Source organism: Alligator mississippiensis, chromosome 7, assembly GCF_030867095.1.
Source record: "Alligator mississippiensis isolate rAllMis1 chromosome 7, rAllMis1, whole genome shotgun sequence".
Lineage (NCBI taxonomy): Eukaryota > Metazoa > Chordata > Crocodylia > Alligatoridae > Alligator > Alligator mississippiensis.
Genome location: NC_081830.1, coordinates 56,021,637 through 56,044,029, shown reverse-complemented (window position 1 = coordinate 56,044,029; position 22,393 = coordinate 56,021,637). Strand labels below are relative to the sequence as shown.

The window sequence follows — 22,393 nt, the reverse complement described above, 5'->3', positions numbered from 1 at the left end:
TGGGGGACCTGTGCCTCCCAGATCTGTACACAGGGCAGGCACAGGCTTCCATCCTGCTTCCCTCCCCTGGGGTCTCAACAGTTTTGCGGGCGTGAGCTGGCATGGCTATGGACAGCAGAGCTGCGCGGGGATCTCCTTGCTGCTGTGAGCTCCTCCCTGCTGCCTTGGCAATGCGCCTCCTGTGCATGCTGCTGTTTTGAGGGGTGCAGCCCCACACTACTGCTCTCACTGCAGACCTGCGCGCAGGAGGCGCGTCGCCAGGGCAGCATGGGGGGAGCTTGCAGCTTCTCCACATGGCTCAGCTGTTCCCTGCTGTGCTGGATGGCACCCACTGGGCTGTGGAGGCCCCGGAGGAGGGAAGCAGTGTGGAGCCCACAGCAGTGAGCAACTTCTTTGTGCAGCTCAGCTACTCCCTGCTGCACTGGGTCATGCCTGCTGGGCTTTGGAGGCGCCAGGGGAGGGAAGCAGGGCAGCAGGGAACAGCAGGCCTACATGGAGAAGCTGCTTGCTGCTGCTCGCTCCGCACTGCTTCCATCCCTCGGGGCCTCCACAGCTCGGCAGGCTCCACCCAGCACAGCAGAGAGAAGCTGAGCCACATGGAGAAAGTGCTCACCACTGCAAGCTCCCCCCATGCTGCAGTAAGAGCAGCAGTGTGGAGCTGCACCACTCAAAGCAGCAGCACACACAAGAGGTGCGTCACCAGGGCAGCAGGGGGAGCTCACAGCAGCGAGGAGATCCCCGTATGGCTCCGCTGTCCCCAGCCATGCTGGGTCATGCCTGCAAGGCTGTGGGGACCCAAGGGAGGAAAGCAGGGTGGGAGCCCGAGCCCACAGCCTGCACCTGCCCCGCATACAAATCTGGGGAGCGTGGGTCCCCCCTCCCACTGGGAATGCATGCAGCAGCAGGGAACTGGCCCTTCCCATCCCCCAAATGAGACATCTGCAGCCCCATCCTGCTCCCCATTGGGGCCCTGCAGCCGTGCATTGCAGTCCCAAGTCCCAAACCCCAAGCACTGCTTGGCTGGGCAGCAGTCCCAGCCCTGCCCAGCTTCCTCCCCACAGGGGCCTCTCTCCCCTCCAGCACTTACCTGCTGGAACTGTTCTGCAGGCTGCCTGGGGCCACGTGCATGTACCCATGTCTCACTGCCTGCCTCCGGCTCCCTCCCAGCTCTCTGTAGGCTGGAACTCTGCCAGCGTACAGGGGGCATATTGCAAAACTGATTTCTTAAGATTTTTTTTTCAATTTTTAATTTTTTTTTTGTGCAAAAAACAGCTTACTTCATTATAAAGGAGCTTTGTTCCCAGAGGATTTGTTAACCAAGATATTACTATAGACCAGTGGTCACCAACCAACAGTACGTGTCTGAGCCTCTTGATCCACCAGTAGATGTTGGAGCCTCTTGTGGTAGATCTTGGAGCCTCTTGGAGTCAATCCAAGGCTGAAGTGGGGGACTGAGTGCCCACGTGCATGCATGCACATAGCCCAACCCAGCAGGTCAGTCCATGGGGGAGGGAAGGGGCGGGAGCTAGATTCAGTCCTCTGTGGTGAGGGACAGTGCTGCAGAGGTAGGTTGAGTGGGGCCCTGGGCAGGTGAGACTTACCTGCTGGGGAAGCGTGCCCCCAAATAATTTTTTCTCCTTCTGCCTTGATCGCCCCCCCCGCCCTACAGACTTACCTTCTGGGCAAGGGAAGTGTGGCAGTGGCGCATGGTAAATCTGTGGTTGCTTTTAAATGCCAAAGGTGATCTACTTACAAAGGCTGGAGACCACTGCTGTAGACTACTTCTATTGTGGATTAGCACTTTACCACAGCTTTTGCCATCATGAGCTAATGCGCAGTAGAATTAGTAACTACACTTTTAGCATGTCATGTAGACGCACCCTTTAGGTAGTAAACACTGAACCTAACCAATATTTTGCAGAAATGGATCCCCATATAATTCAAATCAGGATGCCCAAAAATAGGTAAATAAAAACCACTATATCAAATACTTTGTAATAACTAGTAAACTATACATTTAGATTAAAAGTATAAATATATACATAATTTTCCACCTTTAAAGCACTTATAAAAATAGTACAATATTTTTGTGTCTTATTGAATTAACATTTCTTATGTATTTAGACAGTTTTCATTTTGAAAGCCAGTTACAAACTGGTGAGATCTATTTGTAGTTTAATTTAAACTACAGGATTCACCAAAATACAGATACATTATCAGGAAACCTGATAGAAAGTTTAAACTTGGTAACAAAAAAGAATCTGCATTCACCAATAAATTACTATTTCTTTATACTTGGTATATTTACTTAATAGTATAATCTTATATAATAACAGTCAAATTCTGCTCTAAATTTCACTGGTGCAATATCACCCTCAGTCTATTGACATTAACCTGAAGGAGAATTTGAACTAAATCCTCACTTCTGTCGACTGTGAAACCCTTCTACAATAAGAAGAACCTGGAATTTTCACAACTGAACCACCTACAAGCTAGAAGAAATCAATAAATTTAGATAGCCAATGAGATCCCTAAGTTTGATGTGATGCATGAGGTCTGAATTGTCTAATCACTGAGACTATTATTTCAAAATTTAAAAACTTACTGAAAACTGTATAAGAAAGAGAAAAACTACTGCTGTGAGTAGTAACTAGGACCTCTCTAGGTAGCAAGCACTTGACATAATACCAATTTTTTTGCAGAAATGAGTCCCAAAATAATTCAATTCAGGATGTTCAAAAATAGAAATACAAACAGAAGTGCATCAATTTTTGTATAAGAACAAATAAAACTATATTTAGACTACGGTATCCATTAATATATCTACTGATCCAGTAAGAGAAAAAGATGTAGAGGGAAAGAAATCAAGACAGGAAATGAGTATATTAAAAATGTCAGACTCAGTTATTTTTAAAACAGGTGCCTTCCGACTATGTCATTGTAGTATGCATTTCACAGGAACACTGGTGGATTGATATATTCCTAAATTTCTTAAAATAAACATGAGTTTTCATCTTGATAGTCTCCAGTGGAATAAAGACATTATCTCTTTTGTTAGAACAAGATTAATTAATATTGTCTATTCAATTTAGGGTCCTAACTTGTCCTGTTGATGTCCCATGTTAAATCAGCTGGGATTTGTCTAACAGCTTAGCTGAGTTTTTGAAATACTGCAAGAATCTGGAAAGTTCCATGGTGCATCTTAACACCTTTTGTTAATGATGTGATATTTAAAACAGCACACAAACTCCTGATTTAACTTCACCTCCGTTTGCACATCCTCCAGTATCTAGCCTGTTAGGATCATTCAATTCTTCAAACAGTCCTGTTTCAATAATTTCTTCCTGCCAGGCTCGAGGGACAGCACCTGTTGCAAACTTTTTGAAGAACTTCTTATCTTTCTCATCAAATTCGATTCCTCGCACTTCAGAGAAGTCAGCAATGTCTGCAAGATCTCTGGCATAGACAACTGATGGATCTGGCACAAAAGGGGGGTCTATCAGGCCTGCATTCAACCTGTGGAAATGTATTGTTTTGAAGAAACTGTGTTTTCTTGGATCATCATCTGAGTTTCTGCAATAAAGCAACAGACTGTTAGTCAACACTGTGGTGCGCAGGTTTCCAAACACACAAATCTGGTGGGTGCAGGGAAGGTGGGGTATGTAACACAGACATAGTCCTAGGGCTAAATTACAGATCTAGAACAGGAAATTCTTAGATTTGGGGAAAGTTCAAACTGCACAGTTTGAGTCTATTTTAATTTTAACTCAATTTTCCTTCAAAAGCCAAGTGTCATTATATGACTAGTGGATTAGGATATTTTCCAATTTTTAGCCAAGAATGTAAGGTTCTTAGTGGAACTGAAGCAAAAAAGGAAGAAACACTAAAAGCCCATAATGACCTAAGAATAAAGTGAGATGGAATTCCAGTACACTGTAGGAGGGAGTACAAGGGATTAATGCACATTGACTCAGGGAACAATATTTCAGTGCGAGACTGCTGACAAACAGAAATGAGATTAGTGGCTTTACCTTAATTCAGAAAGGTTATCTGTTCATATCATGAAACCATCAGGCAAGGTCCAGTACTAGAACCTTTGTTCTCAGAAATACTCCATACTCAGTTGATTAGCCTGTTTTAGGTCAACAGAGTTACTCCAGTAAGAACAACTTAAGCAAATAAAGGTTTCCAGGATCACAGTCAGATTCATAGTTTGGTGCCCTAACAAAAATCTTAAATCACTTTCCTAATACTTTCATACCAACTTCCCCTCTGTAACCAAATCTATTCTGCCACCTTACTATTATCAACATTAACATTAAAAAAGAAAAAAGAAAAACATACCTAAGAGTTAAAAAGACCCATATACATTTCTGTCCTAGCTAATCATCTTCATTGACATGGAAAAAGCACCAAAATAGGCTGTCTTAGATTCACAGGACTGCAGACAGTCTTGCTCTTCCAAGGGCCCACATCACACATGAATCAGAAATAAGTTGAACACCATTCTCAGTTTGCTTCTGATTCTGGTGCCAGCTGAATGCAGTAGGTGTTCTTCAACTGCCCTCTCCAGCTCCCTATTTTGAAAATTGCACTTTGGCTCCACCTTCTTGGTCCTGGTTAATATAAACAGGTCACCTAAGGCCACCAAATGGTGTAAAGAGGCATGATTGAAGAGCATAGCCATATGAGACATGTTAGAGCAGGGGTGGGCAAAATGCGGCCCGGGGGCCGGATGTGGCCCACCAGGCCATTCTATCCGGCCCGCGGGGACACTAAAAAAAATTAGAAAATTAATATTTATCTGCCCCTGGCTGCCTATCATGTGGCCCTCCATGGCTTGCCAAAACTCAGCAAGCAGCCCTCCGCCCAAAATAATTGCCCACCCCTGTGTTAGACAGCTGGGCAAGGGAGATGCATATTACAGTGATGAGTACAGTATAAAAACATTAACCTGATATGTAAAGGATCTTGCAAACCTAGAACCAGCTTGGTTAGCTAGTGACATACAAATACTGATGTAGCTGTGGAGCCTGTTCTTTGTTAGCTTGAAGAGTAATAGAACTGAGATCAATCAGAGGAACTCACAGATCTGAGACATTCATAGATCTGTCAGTCCTCCCATAATAACTGGGCAAGATTTATAATCAGCCCACTCAGACAGATTTTATTTTGCTTTTTGTTCCTACAATATGTGATAAAACACATCAGAACTTGATGAAGGCTTCACAATAGATTTCTGTAGTGTTTCTTCTCTTGACATAATACATTTTCTTCTGACATCACCCAGAATAGAATTACTTAAAAAAATGAAGCTACAGGAACGCCATCTACTGGAACCTACTGACACTTCTTCTAACTAGTCTGAGAAGATGTACTTGAACTCTCCCTGTGAGAACCTGACATTTGCATGACTCTGGTAAAAAAACCCAAATAAACTTGTCTAACTTCTACCAAAGTCCTTTGCTAATCCTCCATAAACAACTTCTGTAGATGTAGCCAGACAGTGTGGTAGAGTAATGCACAAGTCCCGGGGTGAGAAAAAGAGGTTCATCTTTCCTGAATGAACTAACAATGCTGAATCTTGACTACAAAAAGAACACTTTCAAAAGGTCAGGTGTGCAAATTAAAGCTGCCCTTAAGCAGCTTTACCTTATGCAACAGGCACTTATGTAGCTAACCCAAGGTCCCACTGATTTTAGCAGAATTACAGAACTAATCTTTACATAAGGATGATCTGCTCTTGAATAGTATCTCCAGTGTAATAGGCACAGACAGGCTTTTTTCAAAGTCATACACAGCATAGCTGGCTACCTTTCCCTCACTTTGTCCACCATATGGGTAAGGAAAAAAGGGACAATTTTGTTCATGAATAACACTGTGACCCTTCCCCAATACTGCAAGGTACTTCTACAGCTCATAACTGAATTCCATGCTCCATTCCTTCCTGAATTCCATGCTCATGTCTTTAAACAATCAGCACCTTCTTCCCCTTGCATCTTTTTTCCATCTGTAGTTCTGCTTATTGGTCTAGTACAGATTTTAGAGGACCTTTTCCCAGTCCTTCAAAAGCATCAAGTGACACAAACAGAAAAAAACATACAGAAAACAGTATGAAATGTCAAGTGACAAAATGAAAAGTGTTTGCATAAGTAACTATCTACAAGCACCTCTCCCACTGCTAACAGATAATGTAACATATAGCAGACAGAAGGGTGGTATTGTGGCATAGGTACCAGAATAGTATTGTGGTTATATTAAGTCAGGCCTGTCCAGCTTCTAAGTGGCTGCGGGCTGCATCCCCCACAGGCCACAGCGATGGGGACTGTATGCCACAGGGGCCACACCAGTGCAAGCCACAGGCCCCAAAGACTGCACACTGCATGCACCCTCCCCCTGCTGCACTGCTTGCCCATGTGGGGAGGTGTCTCCCTTCTCCATTGCACCTTGTGCATCCCCGCCTCATCCTCAGCTCTTCAATCACTGGCTCTCTTGCTGCACTGCACTTCACAAGTGCACCAGGCCACAGGCTCCCCCAGCACTACAGGCTATACTGGCCCAGGCTGCACTGGCCCCTGGGGTGGGAGCCAGTAGTGGAATCCAAATGAGGGAGGGGAAGCCCACTGGCTGTTGCTGCAGTCAGAACAGTGGAGGGAGTTGGAGGTAGTAGCAGCCTAGTGGGAGTCTGTACAGCGTATTGCAATAGCCGATGGAAAGTTCTAACTGTATTATTATTGTTATTGTACTACATGCTGAATACTTCTCTGAGTAAAGATGCACTAGTAGCAAATATCCTGATTTACAAATTAGAATGCATGGATCAATTTTAATTACTATTTGACTGTAAAAATCTTCATTAACTTGACTGCATTAGATACTAAATATTATGTTTTCTAAACAAGTGATAGGCTATATTTTCTAGGTTCATAAATCCTGCTGTTCACCATACTCTTTATAACACACAGGGCACACCTAAACATTGCCCTATGGCAATGTAGTGATGCACTACACTGCCATATGGTGTGCTATGGTGATGTAGTGATCACATGTGTCTGCACATGATCAGAAGCTATGTCACCGTAGTGGCGCGATCTCCAGGTATCGTGTGTTGCTATGGCAACACAGCAGTGAAATTTACCCACGTGCTGTGTGCACAGCGTAGTAACCACCCATACTGCGCCATGCTTTAGGACTTTCAAAAGGAAGTACTAAAACATGGCACTGTGGCGGTGATGTGTAGACATGCCCACAGTGCAGTAATAAGAGTGCAAAATCTCCAAAGAGAAATTCCCAGTGATTTCAACAGAAGATGTCCCTGCATAAGAACTGCAAAACAATATCTTTCACAGATAAAATTCAGAAATATATAACATACCAGCTTCCAGGAGCATTTGCAATACCGTTGCTTTCAAAACTGTTGTGAAAACTGACTAGATACAAAAGCTAGTTGTCCTTATTTATCATAATTATTAAAATAAATTAATTATATTTTACTCACATTTTATAGAAAACTACTTGCAGTAGAAAGGCAAGGAAAATTCTGCAATACTGTCTTAACATTAAAATAAGAAAACAACCAGGAGAAAATCTGCAAATTTTCACTGAGTCTATACATCTGACAATTTTGAGAGGTTCTGGATACCATTATAATGGCAAATCTAAACACCTGGTAAATTTACATTCATATTTGATTAAATTAATTAAATATTCTAAATATAGCCACACCAATTTCCTATTTATTATTCTTTATATATATATATATATATACTTTTTGGATTGCTTTGTATTTATCCTGTCTTATTAGCATCTTCTATCATGTATCAACACAAGCTATTTTAAAAGTTAAATATTATAATGTCTATCTTTCCAATGATCTTACACAAAATGCTTTTGAGACCTAGAATGCCTTTGGGACACAAAACAGCTTTTGACCCAGGGCCAAATCCAGCCATCATTAACAAAGGAAAAACTTCACTGAAGTCCTAAATAGAACTTATATCTAATAAGGACAGGGGTCCAAAGGGCGTGTCTACACATTGCTATACAGCGATGTTGTTATGGCACTGTGCTTTAGTATTTTCTTTTGGAAGTACTAAAGCATGGCACAGTAATTGCCCCATACTGTGCTGTGCATGCGGCGTATGGTTAGATTTCACTGCTACATTGCCCTAGAGGCGCACTATAACAGGGAGTGTGCTGCTATAGGGATGTAGATGCCAATTGCATGTAGATCCACATGAACACTATGTCACTGTAGTGTGCTGTACGGTGATGTAGAACGTCGCTACATCACCATAGGGTGACATGTAGACACACCCAAAGTGTATCCTTCATTATAAGGGGATGATAAGAGGTCCAAGACATTCTGCAACAGTCCATCAGCTCGCTCTTTAACATGGTGGGGCGCTGGGGTAGGTGATAAGAAGCCAGTTATAAGAAGCAGATGATGCAGGCTTGTATCCGCAGGCCCTGAGGGAGGCAGGGGGTCTGTCCTTCCACACTGAAGTTCTGGATCCTGTCAGAATAGTTCCTACATGCTGCCAGAGACCAGGCACTATGCATTTCATTAATGTAGGTGGAGTGCATTTTTAATATGTGCATGCTGACTGCCAAGAAAGAAGACAATCCTGTGGAGAAAGGCTGATCCCCCACCTCCTACTGGCCCACATCCTCTCTGTTCTCCAAAGCCATGTAGAACCTACCCCACAAAACTCCAAAGAGAAACTTCTATGAATTTCTGGGGTGGGATTGGAAGACAAGAGCAACATTTCCCCATTTTCATGGTCTTCCAAGACAGACCTGATAGAGCTAGAGCCGGATTCTTCCACTTCCAGGAGTATATGGGAAGATTTGAATCTATGTAGAAAGTCAAGATTTTGCATTCCTTTGTACTAAATAACGACTAGGCTTTATTAACCATGGAAACAAATCATACCTGCTTCCTAAACGATTCTCTGTTTTCTTAGCCAAGAACAGTGTGCAAATATCTTTTGCTTCTTTTGTGAAGTTTGGATGCTCAAATGTTACCTCATCTTCTAAGGTTCTTCTTTTCACTTCATCCTTAGTGATCTTTTCTTTGAAATCCTTGAATGGAGTTCGACCTGCAATCATCTCGTATATACTACATCCCATAGCAAACCAGTCCACAGAGAAGGAGTAATTTTCTTCCATCAGAATTTCAGGAGCCATATAACCATTAGTTCCAGCCTATGGTAATCAAACACACAGATTTACTACTATACAGTGGCAATACTGAAATGCAAAGATATAAGCAGATTTTACTTTCCTACAGCTAATCATATATAGTCACAACATTTCTCTGAAATGACCACAAATTGATGAAATTCTGCATTCAGACATGACAGATGACATTTTATAGATGTATGTATATTCATGTAATATAATTATTTTGGCACATGAACTATTTCTGTGAATAAACACCTTCCTATAAATAAATTTATGGAAAACATTTTAATTATTATGCACAAAGGAAAAAATGCATTTGTGCCATTTTTACATTTCTGTTGACATATAAAGAAGTTAGAAATAGCTTTTTAATGTTTGTTTTCATTTTATTTTCTTCTTTCACATTAGAAATTCAAGTCTTGTCTACCTTTTCTCCTGATAACTATACATGGCTATGCACTGCTAAAGAACAGAAAATACATGGATATTAGGAGAAACCAGGAAAGTTAAAATAATCATCTAATGAATTTAAACACTTGTAGGGAAAATGTTCTCTTTAATTAGGATTCACCATCCACATTCCTTCTGTTAACAGTAGAGAAAGCTCCCAGCATATACTACTTTTGTGCTATTTACTAGATTTTTGTCACAACCCAAAGTTGTGATTTTTGTTTGTGCGCGCTTCGGCACCGCTAAATTATTTTCCCGCCAATTGTTGCTTTCTTTGCACGGTAGAGTTCTCTGCTGCGAGAGAGAACTCTGGTGCAACGGGGGATTTCCCGCCAAATTACAGCTTCTTTGCAGTGTGCATCTCTTTTGCATCATAGTGATACACGCTGCAAAGGAGTTCCCGCCATTTGTATTCGGATTCACGCCACATTATTGGCCAATTCCAAATGTAGGCACACGTGGCGGCTAGCTATTGGCTTGCTAGCCGTACAAAAGGCTTGGGTAGTTTCCGCCCAAGTTGGAGGACTCCACAAACACCAGGAGAGAGAGAGAGAGAGACTGTGAAGATCTCCAAGCGCTGCGGACCCTCGTGGACCCAACGCGCCTCTCCTAAGCAGGCAATAGAGGCGATAGAACCGAACCTATGGACCTTTCGCTTCTAGCCTCTCCCCATCGCCGAGCGCAATCCCAGACGTATCCCTTTCCTGTAAACTTCGAACCCGCGGAGCCTAAGTAACTCTGGGGAATTCTTTGAACCCTGAACCGGACCCACGGAGCCTAAACAACTCCGTGGGAGCAATCGAATTTGTCGTGTTCCTCTAGCGAGGATCTAAGCGGGAGCTGTGCCTGGAAACCTGTCCAGCCTACACCAATACCATCGTCGGGTGTAAGTAAACAACCTTTTCAATCAACCATTACGCCTCCGTAACTAATTCTAGCTCGCGCGTACCAAACTGCCCCGTGGTTTTCTCCAACCCCGTGTGCCCGGGCTGCTGGCCACAGCCCGCGTGTGCAAAGACGGGCCCGGCTCGCCCCCGGCCCGCACAATTTTCAGGGAAAAAATAGATTCACATGATATTTTAAGGTTCATATAGCAGCAACAACAAAATCTCTGTCAGGTCTTCTTTGTATTTCCTAAAAAAACACAAAAAGGCAAAGTATCCACTTTTTCCCTTTGAAGCTCTTTTTTAAGCAATGCATAAGCCAAACAGCCTTAGTTAATACTGTGTTGTGCAGCTTTCGAGTAAAAGAGAATTAAGGCATTAGTTTCCAACTTGAACCAGGAACAATTCTAGATACAGGAATAACTGACCATGACCTGGAGATAGTGTACATTTCTAATTTCCTCTAAGGGTCAAATGCACAACACTCAGATTTGAAGGGCAGACAGAACAAGATTCCAGTTGAGTCGTATGTTGCCTATCTGCAAGTTGTGCTACCATCATTAAGGCTTGTAGAAGAATTAACACAGACAAGATTCCCACAGATGGACCCATTTTTACCACCTTAATACTTATGCCTAAATAACAGAGCAATCAAAATGCCAGAAGACATTTTAGAAATTTCCTGTACCTTTCTAAGCAGATGGGACTGCTGGGATATACTTTTTTTTTTAGCATAGTCATGACTCTAGTTCAAAATTAAACAGATATTTATTTGAGATGGTGATCATCACTATTATTACCAGGAGTTTATTACTGTCTAAAAGATTCACTATGAGGCAAGCCAGAGTTGCCTTAGGAAGGAGTAACTAAAATTGCAGCCCACTTGGGGCATTTGTAAATGGTATAAAGAAGCATATATGCACAAACAGTTTTCAGTTTAAAGGTGGGGAAACAATTATGTCTTATTATTTCTCGATCTTCAGACACAACTTTCCTTTTTTGGTTAGGTTTTTAATCCATAAGGTAACAGTTTCCTCCTATAAACCTGAATAGAGTATAAATAGAGTATAGTGATACAGAGTATAATATATACCCCTATATGTTCCAGTGTGTGTGTGTGTATATGTGTGTGTGTGTACTTTCCTCACTCTGGTAACTAAAGTAAAATTCCCTATGGCCCCAAGCAACATAAGATGGTCTCATAGACAATCTGAATCTACTGCTGGGCTGGGCTAGTGAAAAGCAGATAGCTGAACTTGCTAGGAATACTTCCTCTTTAGAAATATGAGGTGAAATCACATACTTTGCAGAGAGGCTGACAAGAGGTAAAAATAACACAAATACAAGGCAGATGTGATTAATACGTACTGAAAGAAGGAATAGAGAAAATGTGACGTTTTCCTCCTCTGTAACCACAGAAGCTCCTCAGCTCACTGGAGTTATATGTGACATTACAGCCTGGAGAGGATGGAGCACTCTATCTGACATGTTCCACTGGGTGATATGCAGTACTTGCAGTATTTGGATTTTTCTACTAAAAGTCAATACTGCCCCAAAAGGATTAACTTGAGGTTCCTACTCTTCCTCCATTCAGCAATAAGAAGCATTTAACTGTAGACTCAGAAATCTTTGTCAGCACAGCTCCACAGGAAGCTGAGGGACCAGGAAGGTATACAGAAAAGCTCGTTTCTATACTGACAAACTAATATGCAAGGATAGACCTGGGATTCCTTATGGATGGTGAATATCGACAGGATTGGGAAGCCATGCCACCTACCTTAATTGCATGATTACAAACCTTTTGCCCTGAAAGTTTAGAATAATTATCTAGTGCTCACATTCCTAGAGTATAAATAAAGTAAGGAGATTTCCAATCATAGCCAGAAATTCAAAAGAGCTAAATGACAAAAGAAATTGAATCCATAGAGTTTTTAACTGCAGGACTCCCATTAAGTGGCTAGAAGACAGTACATTAAGTTGAGAGTATACCCACCCACTGGTCTCCAAAGCAGAGTCAGAGAAAGACAAGTTAACTTACCCCCTACCAGGTCAAAGGGTATAAGAAGGCATAGTAAATTGTCTTAAAAATATAAAAATGAGAACAGAACAGGAAGCAAAAGACTGAAGATGCATTTGTTCCAACAATCCAACAATCTTGGATTGTTGTTAAGTATTTGACTTGATTAAACTAATGAGGTTGTATCCCTTGATTTAGGTATTGTAGCATTAAAATTTTTGGAAAGTATGTTTTCTTAATTAAGGATCTGCTACCATTAGATCAAATTCTGCCTCGTGCTTGGAAATGGGCAAAATAAATGCATCCCCTAAAAGGTCACATTACTGTATTGCCAAGACAGTATTCCCAATCCTGCCCAAGATCAGAGCTGAGTACAGCACTATCTTCAATCCTGTAGTTATTCCTGATATAACATAGGGACTATTTGTGCATAGAGGGATCATTGTCTAGTCTTTGCAGGTAAAGAAACATGCAGACCAGCCCCCGCAAAAGTTGGGCATGTCCCATTAGATACCTCTAGAACAGAAATTATGAAGAAGCACAACTTTTCAAATGAGGCAGAAATCCAGGCCATCTCCAATGCTTCTGCTGCTGCTCCAAGCAGTTTTACTGGCACGCACCTCAGTGCAACACCACCCAGTTTTGTTTCCACTCATACCTGACATGGAAATACTTTATCTTAGAGATTAGCATCTTTAACATTGATAGGTAAAATTCTTCATTTTTATACTTTTTCTGAAGGGCACCATTACATCAATTTTATTATTTAAACAGAAGATGTTATAAAAAGATTTCTGCCTTTTCTTCATTTAAAGAAGAACCTGAAATCCAAAACTAAAGCCAATGATATCTGAAGGTAGACCCAAACTCCACACACATCCCTTACTGTCCTGAGAAGGGCAAATTACTACTAATGCCCTGGTTACACTCTGGCATCTGGGGTCATAGGAAACAGGGTGGGGAAAGAAACACAATGCAGCTCTTTACTGTTTTCATCAGGACAGGAACTCACGGACAGAGGAAAAGAATGAGATGTAGTTCTCCCTACCTTTTCCCACAGCTCTTTACAAAACAAACTCAGTCAACATCATAAACCAAACAGCAAAGAAATCAGAATATCTAGCTTTTGTTTGCCATGGCACAAGAACTGTTGAACAGGGTGAAATAACAAGCTGAGTTTAGCTCTATCAGCTGTTTCCTGGGGTTCAGTCTTTCCTTCCTCCAAGGGGTGCCAATGACTGCTTTGTTCTCGTTCCCAGCTGTTCCTCTGCTCCTTGAGTAATGGCCTTAACAGACCCTGGAGGAATGTAGAATCAAACCACAGGAAACTTTTTTTCTGCACATGAGTTACTGGGCCCTAGACTGGGGAAAAGAATGATTGATCTTTCATTGTCATTCATTTCATAATGGCAGTTTGTTTTGTTTTCCTTTTCTAGAACTACAGTGAGGAGGAACTGAGCAGAACCTGAAGCAGAGATACAGAGACAGGCATCCTGTTATCTTGCCAAATAGTCCCACAGCAGCAAGAATGTACTCGATCACTTAAATGGGTTGATTATTTTTAAAATCAAGGTAAAATCAGGTTTGATTAACACATGGAAATTTTCCATTTTTGTATTGCACAAAGAAAGCAGGATTTATCACAGCCGAATACAAGGCTGTCATGCAGCTTCCAGAGAAATCAGTGGGCTGAGGGTTTAGAGGTATCTCAGGCCAACAAAATACAAAGAGAAACATAGTTAGGATATGTTAGTCAAGTCAGTTAGAAGGCAGGGCAGGGTGACACCTTAGAGACTAACTGCTTCAGAAAGGATAGAAGACCTACCTAAAGTCCCAGAGGACGTCATAGCCAGAGCTCCAAGGAGAATGCAGGACTTTCTCAGTCTTTGGGTATGTTCTGAATTCTAGACTAGGAATTCTCACACATTTTCACACTGTGGACCACAACCTTAAAAGAAGATGCCTTTAAAAACAGACAGGTATAAGGAGCAAAGAGCTAGCATGGCTGCCTCCAACAGTAGCTGATGTAATAATGGAGGAAATGAAACAAACATTTTGCCTGGAAGTAAGGCATAAGGTAAAATAATTTAAAAGGTGTAACTGCCTCCATAACTTTACATTTGCACAGTGGCAAAGGCTGCATGAAGTTGAGTGACTGGGAAGGAAGGTAGTCCACATGCTCATGGATGGGAAGGGAGATGGGGATGGATTATGAGTAAATCACTCTTCCTTTTTTCTTGCTGTCTTCAAAAGTACCTAAGAAGGATTTTCTCTTGCAGTCTGGTCCACAGTGTATAAAATAAGGGTAGCCCTAGTGATAATACAGCCCTTACGGAAAGGACTGTTCTGAAGATTAATTATTCAGTGGCTGTGCAGTATATAGAATACAGCATTCTTAGTGACGGGAAGAATTTCAATCAACTCTATTTATACTTTCTGAGACACATGATAAATTAATGTAAAAGCAGTATCAGAGCTTTGCACAGTATCATATGTAGGCAGTTTACTCAGAAGAGACATCAAAGAAATACTATGTTCTGTTCAGGTATATTTTTCTTTTTATTTATGAAGTCTCTCTGTTAATACTCTTAGTGGCTTAAGAAATATAAGCAAGCTGACTGTGAGAGGGTCATGTGAGATGCTGAGCACTCCTGACTGTCTCTGAACTCTGTAGGAGTTGAGAGAGCCTGGCATTCTAGGTACCTCTCATAACTGGGACCCATTATAGAGACAGAGTTGTTTAAAGTAATTCTGAATTAAGAGACAAATTCATCCCCCAGGTATATGGATAGAAAGCCACATGCTTTGCTGCTCCTGTGCCTTTATTTGTTGGAAGAGGACAACACTTTTCTTTTGAGTCTCTTTGGCCAGGCCCTGATGCCCCTAGAGATACTGAATATAACCTTACACTGGTTTTCAGTGTAGGCAAGGACCCATGGAACTGGACCTGCATCTGTGAGTAGACTACAGCTTATTGGCTACACCCAAAATTTTTTTGTGACAAAGGCTGTCAAAAAATTGTTTGAAGGTCAATATTGCTGTCCACATATTTTAGGCTATACAGCCCTTTACCAGACAAATGCCTGCTTCTGAAGGTTAAACTAATGTGAAGAAGATAAAATATGCTGAGTGGAAACTGTCAGAAAAGTTCCCATACAACATAAACAAGAGTATGAATTTCAAACTATTACATACCCTGATTTTATATGGTACTTGAAGACATTACTCCAACACACTTAGGCCTCATGGTTTTCATAATTAACATGGAGAAAGAAATTAAATAGTATTATTTAACACTTACATAACATTTTTTACCTTCAGAGGGCTTCACTAACCAATCTTCCTGCCAGCCCTCTGCACTATGTGAGACTGCTTTTATAAACTGGAAACTAATATGAAGTCATTCTAACGTTGTGCTGTGCAAGACTTTTTAAGGCCAGACTATACCTCTTTTTGTTACTACAGATGAACAGGAAACATAAAAAGATGCCTTAGAGGAGAAAATGTCTTTCCTTGACAGAAAAGAATATTTGATGGCCACCTGTGTTCCTCCCCTTTGTCTGAAATGCTTTGGAAATAGGAGGGTTGGTGGCCACACTGTGCTCTGGGCTCCTGAACAACCTGGGGTAGAACAACCTGTCAGCCAGACCCAGATCTGGTTGAAGCAGAAAAACAGTTTGGGGTTACTTTTCCCGCCCCACTCCTCTGATCATTGACACATCTGAGGAAAAAGGCTTTCATATTTGTAAAGTGCTGTACAGCTGATGGAAAAAAATGTGAAACATTATACTACTATATAATGCCATTAATATCCTTTATACCACCTGACACCTTCAATATTAAAAAAAACAGCAAAAAGTAATGAAAAAGAGAGTAAATCCAACATATCATACAGTTACGATATGCTGGTTTTGAAAGTATTAAATAGTAGTAACAAAATAGTTTTGCTGGTAATTCTGAATAAATACAGTAATTCTGAACAAACTGTTTAATTTTGAAAGAGTAAAGGAAAAACCACTTTCGCAAAATCTTAACCAATATGATTACAGTGTGCTAATGAACAAAGGTCAGATATATAAGAATAAGCCAAGTTATTTTTATTTCACAATCCTGACCTCGTCCCACCAGTTCTTAACAGTCTTGAAATTAAACTGCAAGTTTCAGGAACATCTAAATAGATTTTCTTCTGTTTTCCTAAGAAATATAATCTTACAAAAAACAAATACACAGGAGGGTAAAAGGACATTTGAATATGATTTTAATCAAAACATGTTTTTCTTATATAAATATTATGATGTCCCTGAAATATATAAACCACAGCACAGGGAAACTGTAAAGAAGTCTGTATCAGTGTTTTAAAGGGGTTTGATTTTATGATTATCATAATGTCAAAAGAACATCTCAGTGTGTTTGTTTAGTTTTATTGCTTGCCCTATCAGTGTAGTATTTAACTTCTTACACTCTAGCTTGTGTGTGCACACTCAAAAATCTGCATAAATAATTTACACACAACAGATCTGGTGTACCACAATAGAATTTGGTAAGATCATGAGATTATGGGACGATAAAATCAACAGCAAAGGCCATGGACATGAGATACATTTGTAGTGCTATATATGTCTTTATAGTGCTGTATGTTCAGGGTATCTGTAGCACCACAAAACTGGGGGATTTGCCACAAAAATGGCAAAACTGCCTGTTTCAACCATGTGAACTTTTCTGTAGCACCACACGTAACAAGTGGACAGTTACACATAGCACAAGAGGTCTCTCAGTCCTTCAGCATCCCACAGTGCTCTTTTCACCCTCCCCCAATCCATGTGGGAAGGAGGAAGTTTGGCTGGCTCCCTGACAGACCATAGGGAGCAGAGATGCAGTTTGGTGGGCAGGAAATGGAGAAGATGGGCTGCGAGAGCTTCTTCTGCTGTCAGTAGGGGAGAAGAGAATTCGTCTTTAACAGTCACTGATCCAGGACCAGACTGGGAGCAGATGCTGGGTTGACCCCTATCAGGCTCACTGGCAGGCTCCCGTAGGGGTTGGGGAGAGCTAAGGAGGAGTCCCTTATCACCCCCTGGCTGAAGAGCACACTGCTAAATGCCTTCACAGAGACTTTGTAGTGTTTCAGCCAGGGAATTCTGCACGTGTTCCCATTCCCACAACACTCTATTCACGTGTTCCCATGGTGCTCTCTGCACACATTCACAGACAATGTTGCATTGACTTCAATGGAAGAGGTCCCTAACACCAGACCTACTGCATACATGAAAGCCCTGAAGTTAACACTCTGAGGAATATCCTGCTTAGTTTTGCAACAAAAGTATTCTCAGTGAATTCAATGTTATGGCTCACATGGATAAGACAAACAGGATTTACCTACTACGCAAGAATACAAGATGAGCATATGCGCAATGTGGCAGAATTAGAACGTCTGTGTCAACCTTTGCCTAGATCAGGGGTGTCCAACCTTTTTGAATGTGGGGCCGGATCACGAACTTTTTATCACCCAGTGGGCCAGCGACCCAAACTGAACAGCCTCACTCAGGGGGGAGAGGGGCGGGGGAGAAGAGAGAGAGAGAAATCACTGGAGTGTCTTCTAACTTGTCACATGCTCAGCTGCAATTTCTAGGCAGGGAAGAGTGTCCCAAGAGTTCCCCCACCACAACCTTGTATAAATGAGATCCTCCACCCCCAACCCCCCCCATAAAAATGGCAAGGGGTGGGGGCAGGAAATCCATAAGAGGTAGTCAGGTGGAAAGCAGCAAGAAAACCACCTATGGAGGTTGCTGGGAGTCTCAGGGGCTGGCAGGGGTACCAGCTGCAGCCCCAGCTCTGGTGCTGGGAGAGTGGTGGTGGCACGGGCCACACCACTGGAGCAGATATGGGGGGCAGTGCCCACCCTGCAATCCACATGCTGCCCAGGGTCTGGGGGACTTCTGGGAGGTCTTATGGAGGGTTTCCCCCCCTCGATCAGTATGAGCTCTATGTGCTGTGGGGTGGGGGGGGAAGGGGGGCGTTTACCCACTCCTCAGTGTGCATGGGCCCCTGGGTGGGACTTTTGGGGGTTCCTGGGATGACCCCACCTAGCCCAGAATGTCAGCTCTCCCTGCAGTGCTGGGGCTGAGGGGCTGCAGGTGAATTCCTGCTGACCTTCGGGTTTTACCTGCTCCCCTGAGCCTGCCTGGGACCCTGCTGCAGCTATGTGGGGTCTTGTGGGGGTTTCCCTTCCCCCCAGTGCAAGGCTTCCCTTGCAGGCTCCGCAGAGCAGAGCTGGCATTGCTGCCTATAATGCAGTCGTGGGGTGGGGAGATTGGTTCCCTGGTTCCCGCATTGGCATCCTCTTTTCCCATCCTGGTGGAATGTTTTGAATAAATAAAAAAATAAAACCTATACAGACAAAGATGCTTGTTTTTTTTTTCACAGACTCAATATTTCATGGATTTAACATACACATTGGATTTATGACACATTACAACCTGCCTGACATCTGATTCATCACCAGGCACCTGCCTGACCCCATCTCTTACTTTCTTTTTCCCCAACCTTTCCTCCCCACCTCCCTATTTGTTCTGCCTTTTGTCTTCCTGATTTCCTCCTTTTCCTGTTTGAGAGCCTCTCTCACCTTGTACTATTATCACTGTCCTGCTTCCCTTACGCCTTTTTCCCCCTGCTTTCCTCCCCCTCTCTTCCGTTTTACTTTTATTTTTTGTAATTTCGACCTATTTTCTTTTCCATGACTTCCTGTCACTCTTTCTGTGTCCCTCTTTTCTCTTTTCATAGATTCATAGATGTTAGGGTGAGAAGGGACCTCAATAGATCATCGAATCTGACCCCCGAGATCATCGAGTCCGACCCCCTGTCTCCTACTTATTCATTTTTCACTGACGGCTTCTTTCCACCCTTGTAGTCTATCACTGCTGTCTCTCTTTGGGGCAGTGGCAGCAGGACCCAGCTCACCCCGCGGGGGGTAAGCAGCTCCCCTCCTCTCACTGCCAGCTGGGACCCGCGGGCTGGCCCTGCCCGCCTTGCCTTGTCGCTGCCCCACTGCTGCCATGGCTCCGTGTTCCATGGCGGCAGCCGCCTTGGGCAAGATAAAATGGCTTGGCAGGCCGCATGGCGGCCTGCGGGCCATATGTTGGACAAGCCTGGTCTAGATCATCCTTTCCTGTAGTAAAACCAATGAGGTGAAGATTGGACAAGACAAATGATGTGAAGATCCATTTAAGGGGATGCTCCCACAGTGTTCTGTCAAGGAAGTGGGATTTAAATGATGGCATAGTAACAGCCCATACTGTGCCGTGCTGGCAGTGCACAATATTTGTAGCCGCCACATCGCCGTAGCAATGCACTATGCCGAGTGATTGTGCTGCTATGGCGATGTAGAGGCAGCATCACGGTTTTTGCCCACAGACACTATGTCGCCGTAGCACTGTGCTACAGCGACACAGTCACATGTAGATGCATCCACTGTCTTCTTTAAAACATTATCACCTTGTCTAATGCATTGTCTGTCCTCAGATAGACAAAATCTAGAACAATAGTTTAGACTCAAGACACCCCTTGCTAGACTCAAGTCATCCCTCATTAGACTCAAAACACACCTTGGAAAATGTCAGCTCTTAGTTTTCACTCATTTTTTGTCTACAGAAAAATAGTAGAGCAAGTCTTCTTGTAAGAACCCAGAAAGACCACAACAGGTCAGAATGCTTTTAACACTATTGAGTCTTATTTGGAATCTCTGGGTTGAGAACCCTGGTTGAGAATCACTGACCTAGAGGTTTGTAAATTTAAGTTCCAATGGTGCTTGGCCAATAAGAGCCAAAATCGGGGCAACTCTAAGAGTAAGAAGAGAGTAATTAGATTCTATACACAGACAATTATAAATTTGTTATAATATTCCAAGTATAGAATTTAATTTATGGAAGGTTTTGTTAAATTCATGCTCCCACTGCTGGAGTGTGGAAAGCAGTGGTGAAGGGCAAGGGGCCAGACTCTTGTTCCTTGGTCCCCTGCCCCTTGTACCCCTGTACCTGCCCCCTACTGCCCCACCCCCACACCTTGCCCCCCCATGTCTATGCCTGTTCCCATTGTAGCCTTCCCCACACCCCCTACTGCTCCCTGCAGCCTACCCTCCCCACCCCCTGCTTTCCCCTTATGCATACTACCCCACATTCCTTGACTCCATTTACCTTCTGCTGCAGTTCTACTTTTCTGCTGTAATCAGCAGCAGTGTGACCCTGGCCTGACCTCAGCCCAGCCAATCTAGGTCAGGACAAGAACTGGAGCAAAAGGTAAAGGGGGTCAGGGCCAGATAGGTGGGAGGGGGAGCAGGGTGTGGGGGAGGCAGTATTGGAAGGCAGGCATAGGCATGGTTGGCAAGGTGTAAGGAGGCAGGTTACAGGCCCCTCCCATGGTCTCCCCTACACTCTCCCCACCTGTGTGTCCCCTCCCCTGCCAAACAAGCCATTTGGGCCAAGGCAAACAGTGGCTCAGCTCAGGCTTGAGCCCTGGGCTTGGGGCTAAAGCCAGAGATGAGTCACCATCTGGCCTGGGCCAGTATTCAAATCCAAGACTAGGCTATTTCCCCCCTATGCTGACTGGGAAAGAAAACTCATCTTGGATTTGAGTAAATACAGTATTTAGCTTGCATAAAGCATGCCTAAGAAGCTTGATTACTTTATAATTATGAAGGGCATAACAAAAACTGACCACTTCCCTCTAATTTAATGACTCCTGTAGCATAAGGCTTACTCTTGGTACTATAGAAAGCTAATACTTGGAGGAAGGTTACCCAGGTAAGCTAACATACGCACACTTCTACATAAAAGAATGCAGCTATGTATATCTAGAAGACCAGGCTTGCTATATGCTCAGTCTAAGGAAAATTAATATATTGCTCAGACACTACATACAATTCTTAATCACTCTTTTCTTCTTAGATATTCTTTAGGCATCTTCAAATCAGGAACTTCTTAAAGGAATTTGCAATTCCATCTACAAGGCTTTGGATGCTGGAACCAGCTGGCTTCTGAGAAAAACTAAGCAGCATTTAAGAGACTAAAGTTGTCTAAACTTTAAAATTACTACTAGTCCTTTATTTATTTACAACTGTTTCCAATGCCATTGACAGATGTTATTTTTGTAGCGCTACGTAATGCTTCAGTGCTTAGAGCACTATGGGGTGTGGCCATGAAGGTCATCACACAAACTTATGTAATTTACAGCACAGACAGGACAAAATATCACTGTTCTTATACATGGCTATTAAATTTTACAATTCTGATATAATGAGATGTATATTTCATAGATGTGTGGTTACTGCCAAAACATAGGGGATAAGCATTTTTAAACATGGTGCTAAAAGCCAGACATCTGCTCCATATTCAGATACCTAAAGAAGTCATGATTTTCTAAGGTGCCAAGCACTGATGAACTTCAATGAAAGTTGAAACTGTCCATCTCTGAAAATCCAGGCATTTTTTAGGTGCTCAAATATGAATTTATATGCTTACATTGAGGCACCAAATTTGAACATCTAATATGACCTGTTCAAAATGCTGAAGACTTCTTGCAGCATTTTAATGCCATTGTTTTAATACCAGTTTTGATCACCTGGCTTAATATATAAAATCAAAATTATCTCCTTTTTATAGAAAACTCAAGCAAATTTAGACAGTCACAAAGGGTCAGATTTCTTAAAGATAGTTATATGCCTAAAAATATAAAAGTGCTTACTGGGGTTTTTCCAAAGTGCCTAGGTACTTCGCTCACATTAAACCAATGGAAATTAGGTGCTTAGCTACATTTGAAAATCACAGTAATGGGAGGCCCACTGACTGCAGTAGCATTACTTTTGGTA

At 42.5% G+C, this 22,393-nt stretch overlaps 1 protein-coding gene across 1 annotated transcript in view; it reads right to left on the bottom strand.

The window, feature by feature from the left end:
- Window positions 1-1,979: 1,979 nt before the first annotated feature.
- The window catches only part of GRK7 (G protein-coupled receptor kinase 7), a 28,195-nt gene continuing 7,781 nt past the window's right edge, over window positions 1,980-22,393 (bottom strand). The window contains exons 3-4 of the mRNA XM_006263322.3: window positions 8,936-9,207; window positions 1,980-3,573 (exon numbers count right to left, since the gene is read on the bottom strand). Coding sequence (XP_006263384.1) covers window positions 3,231-3,573; window positions 8,936-9,207 — 615 coding nt within the window. The 3' untranslated portion in view covers window positions 1,980-3,230. The remainder of the gene's footprint in view (window positions 3,574-8,935; window positions 9,208-22,393) is intronic.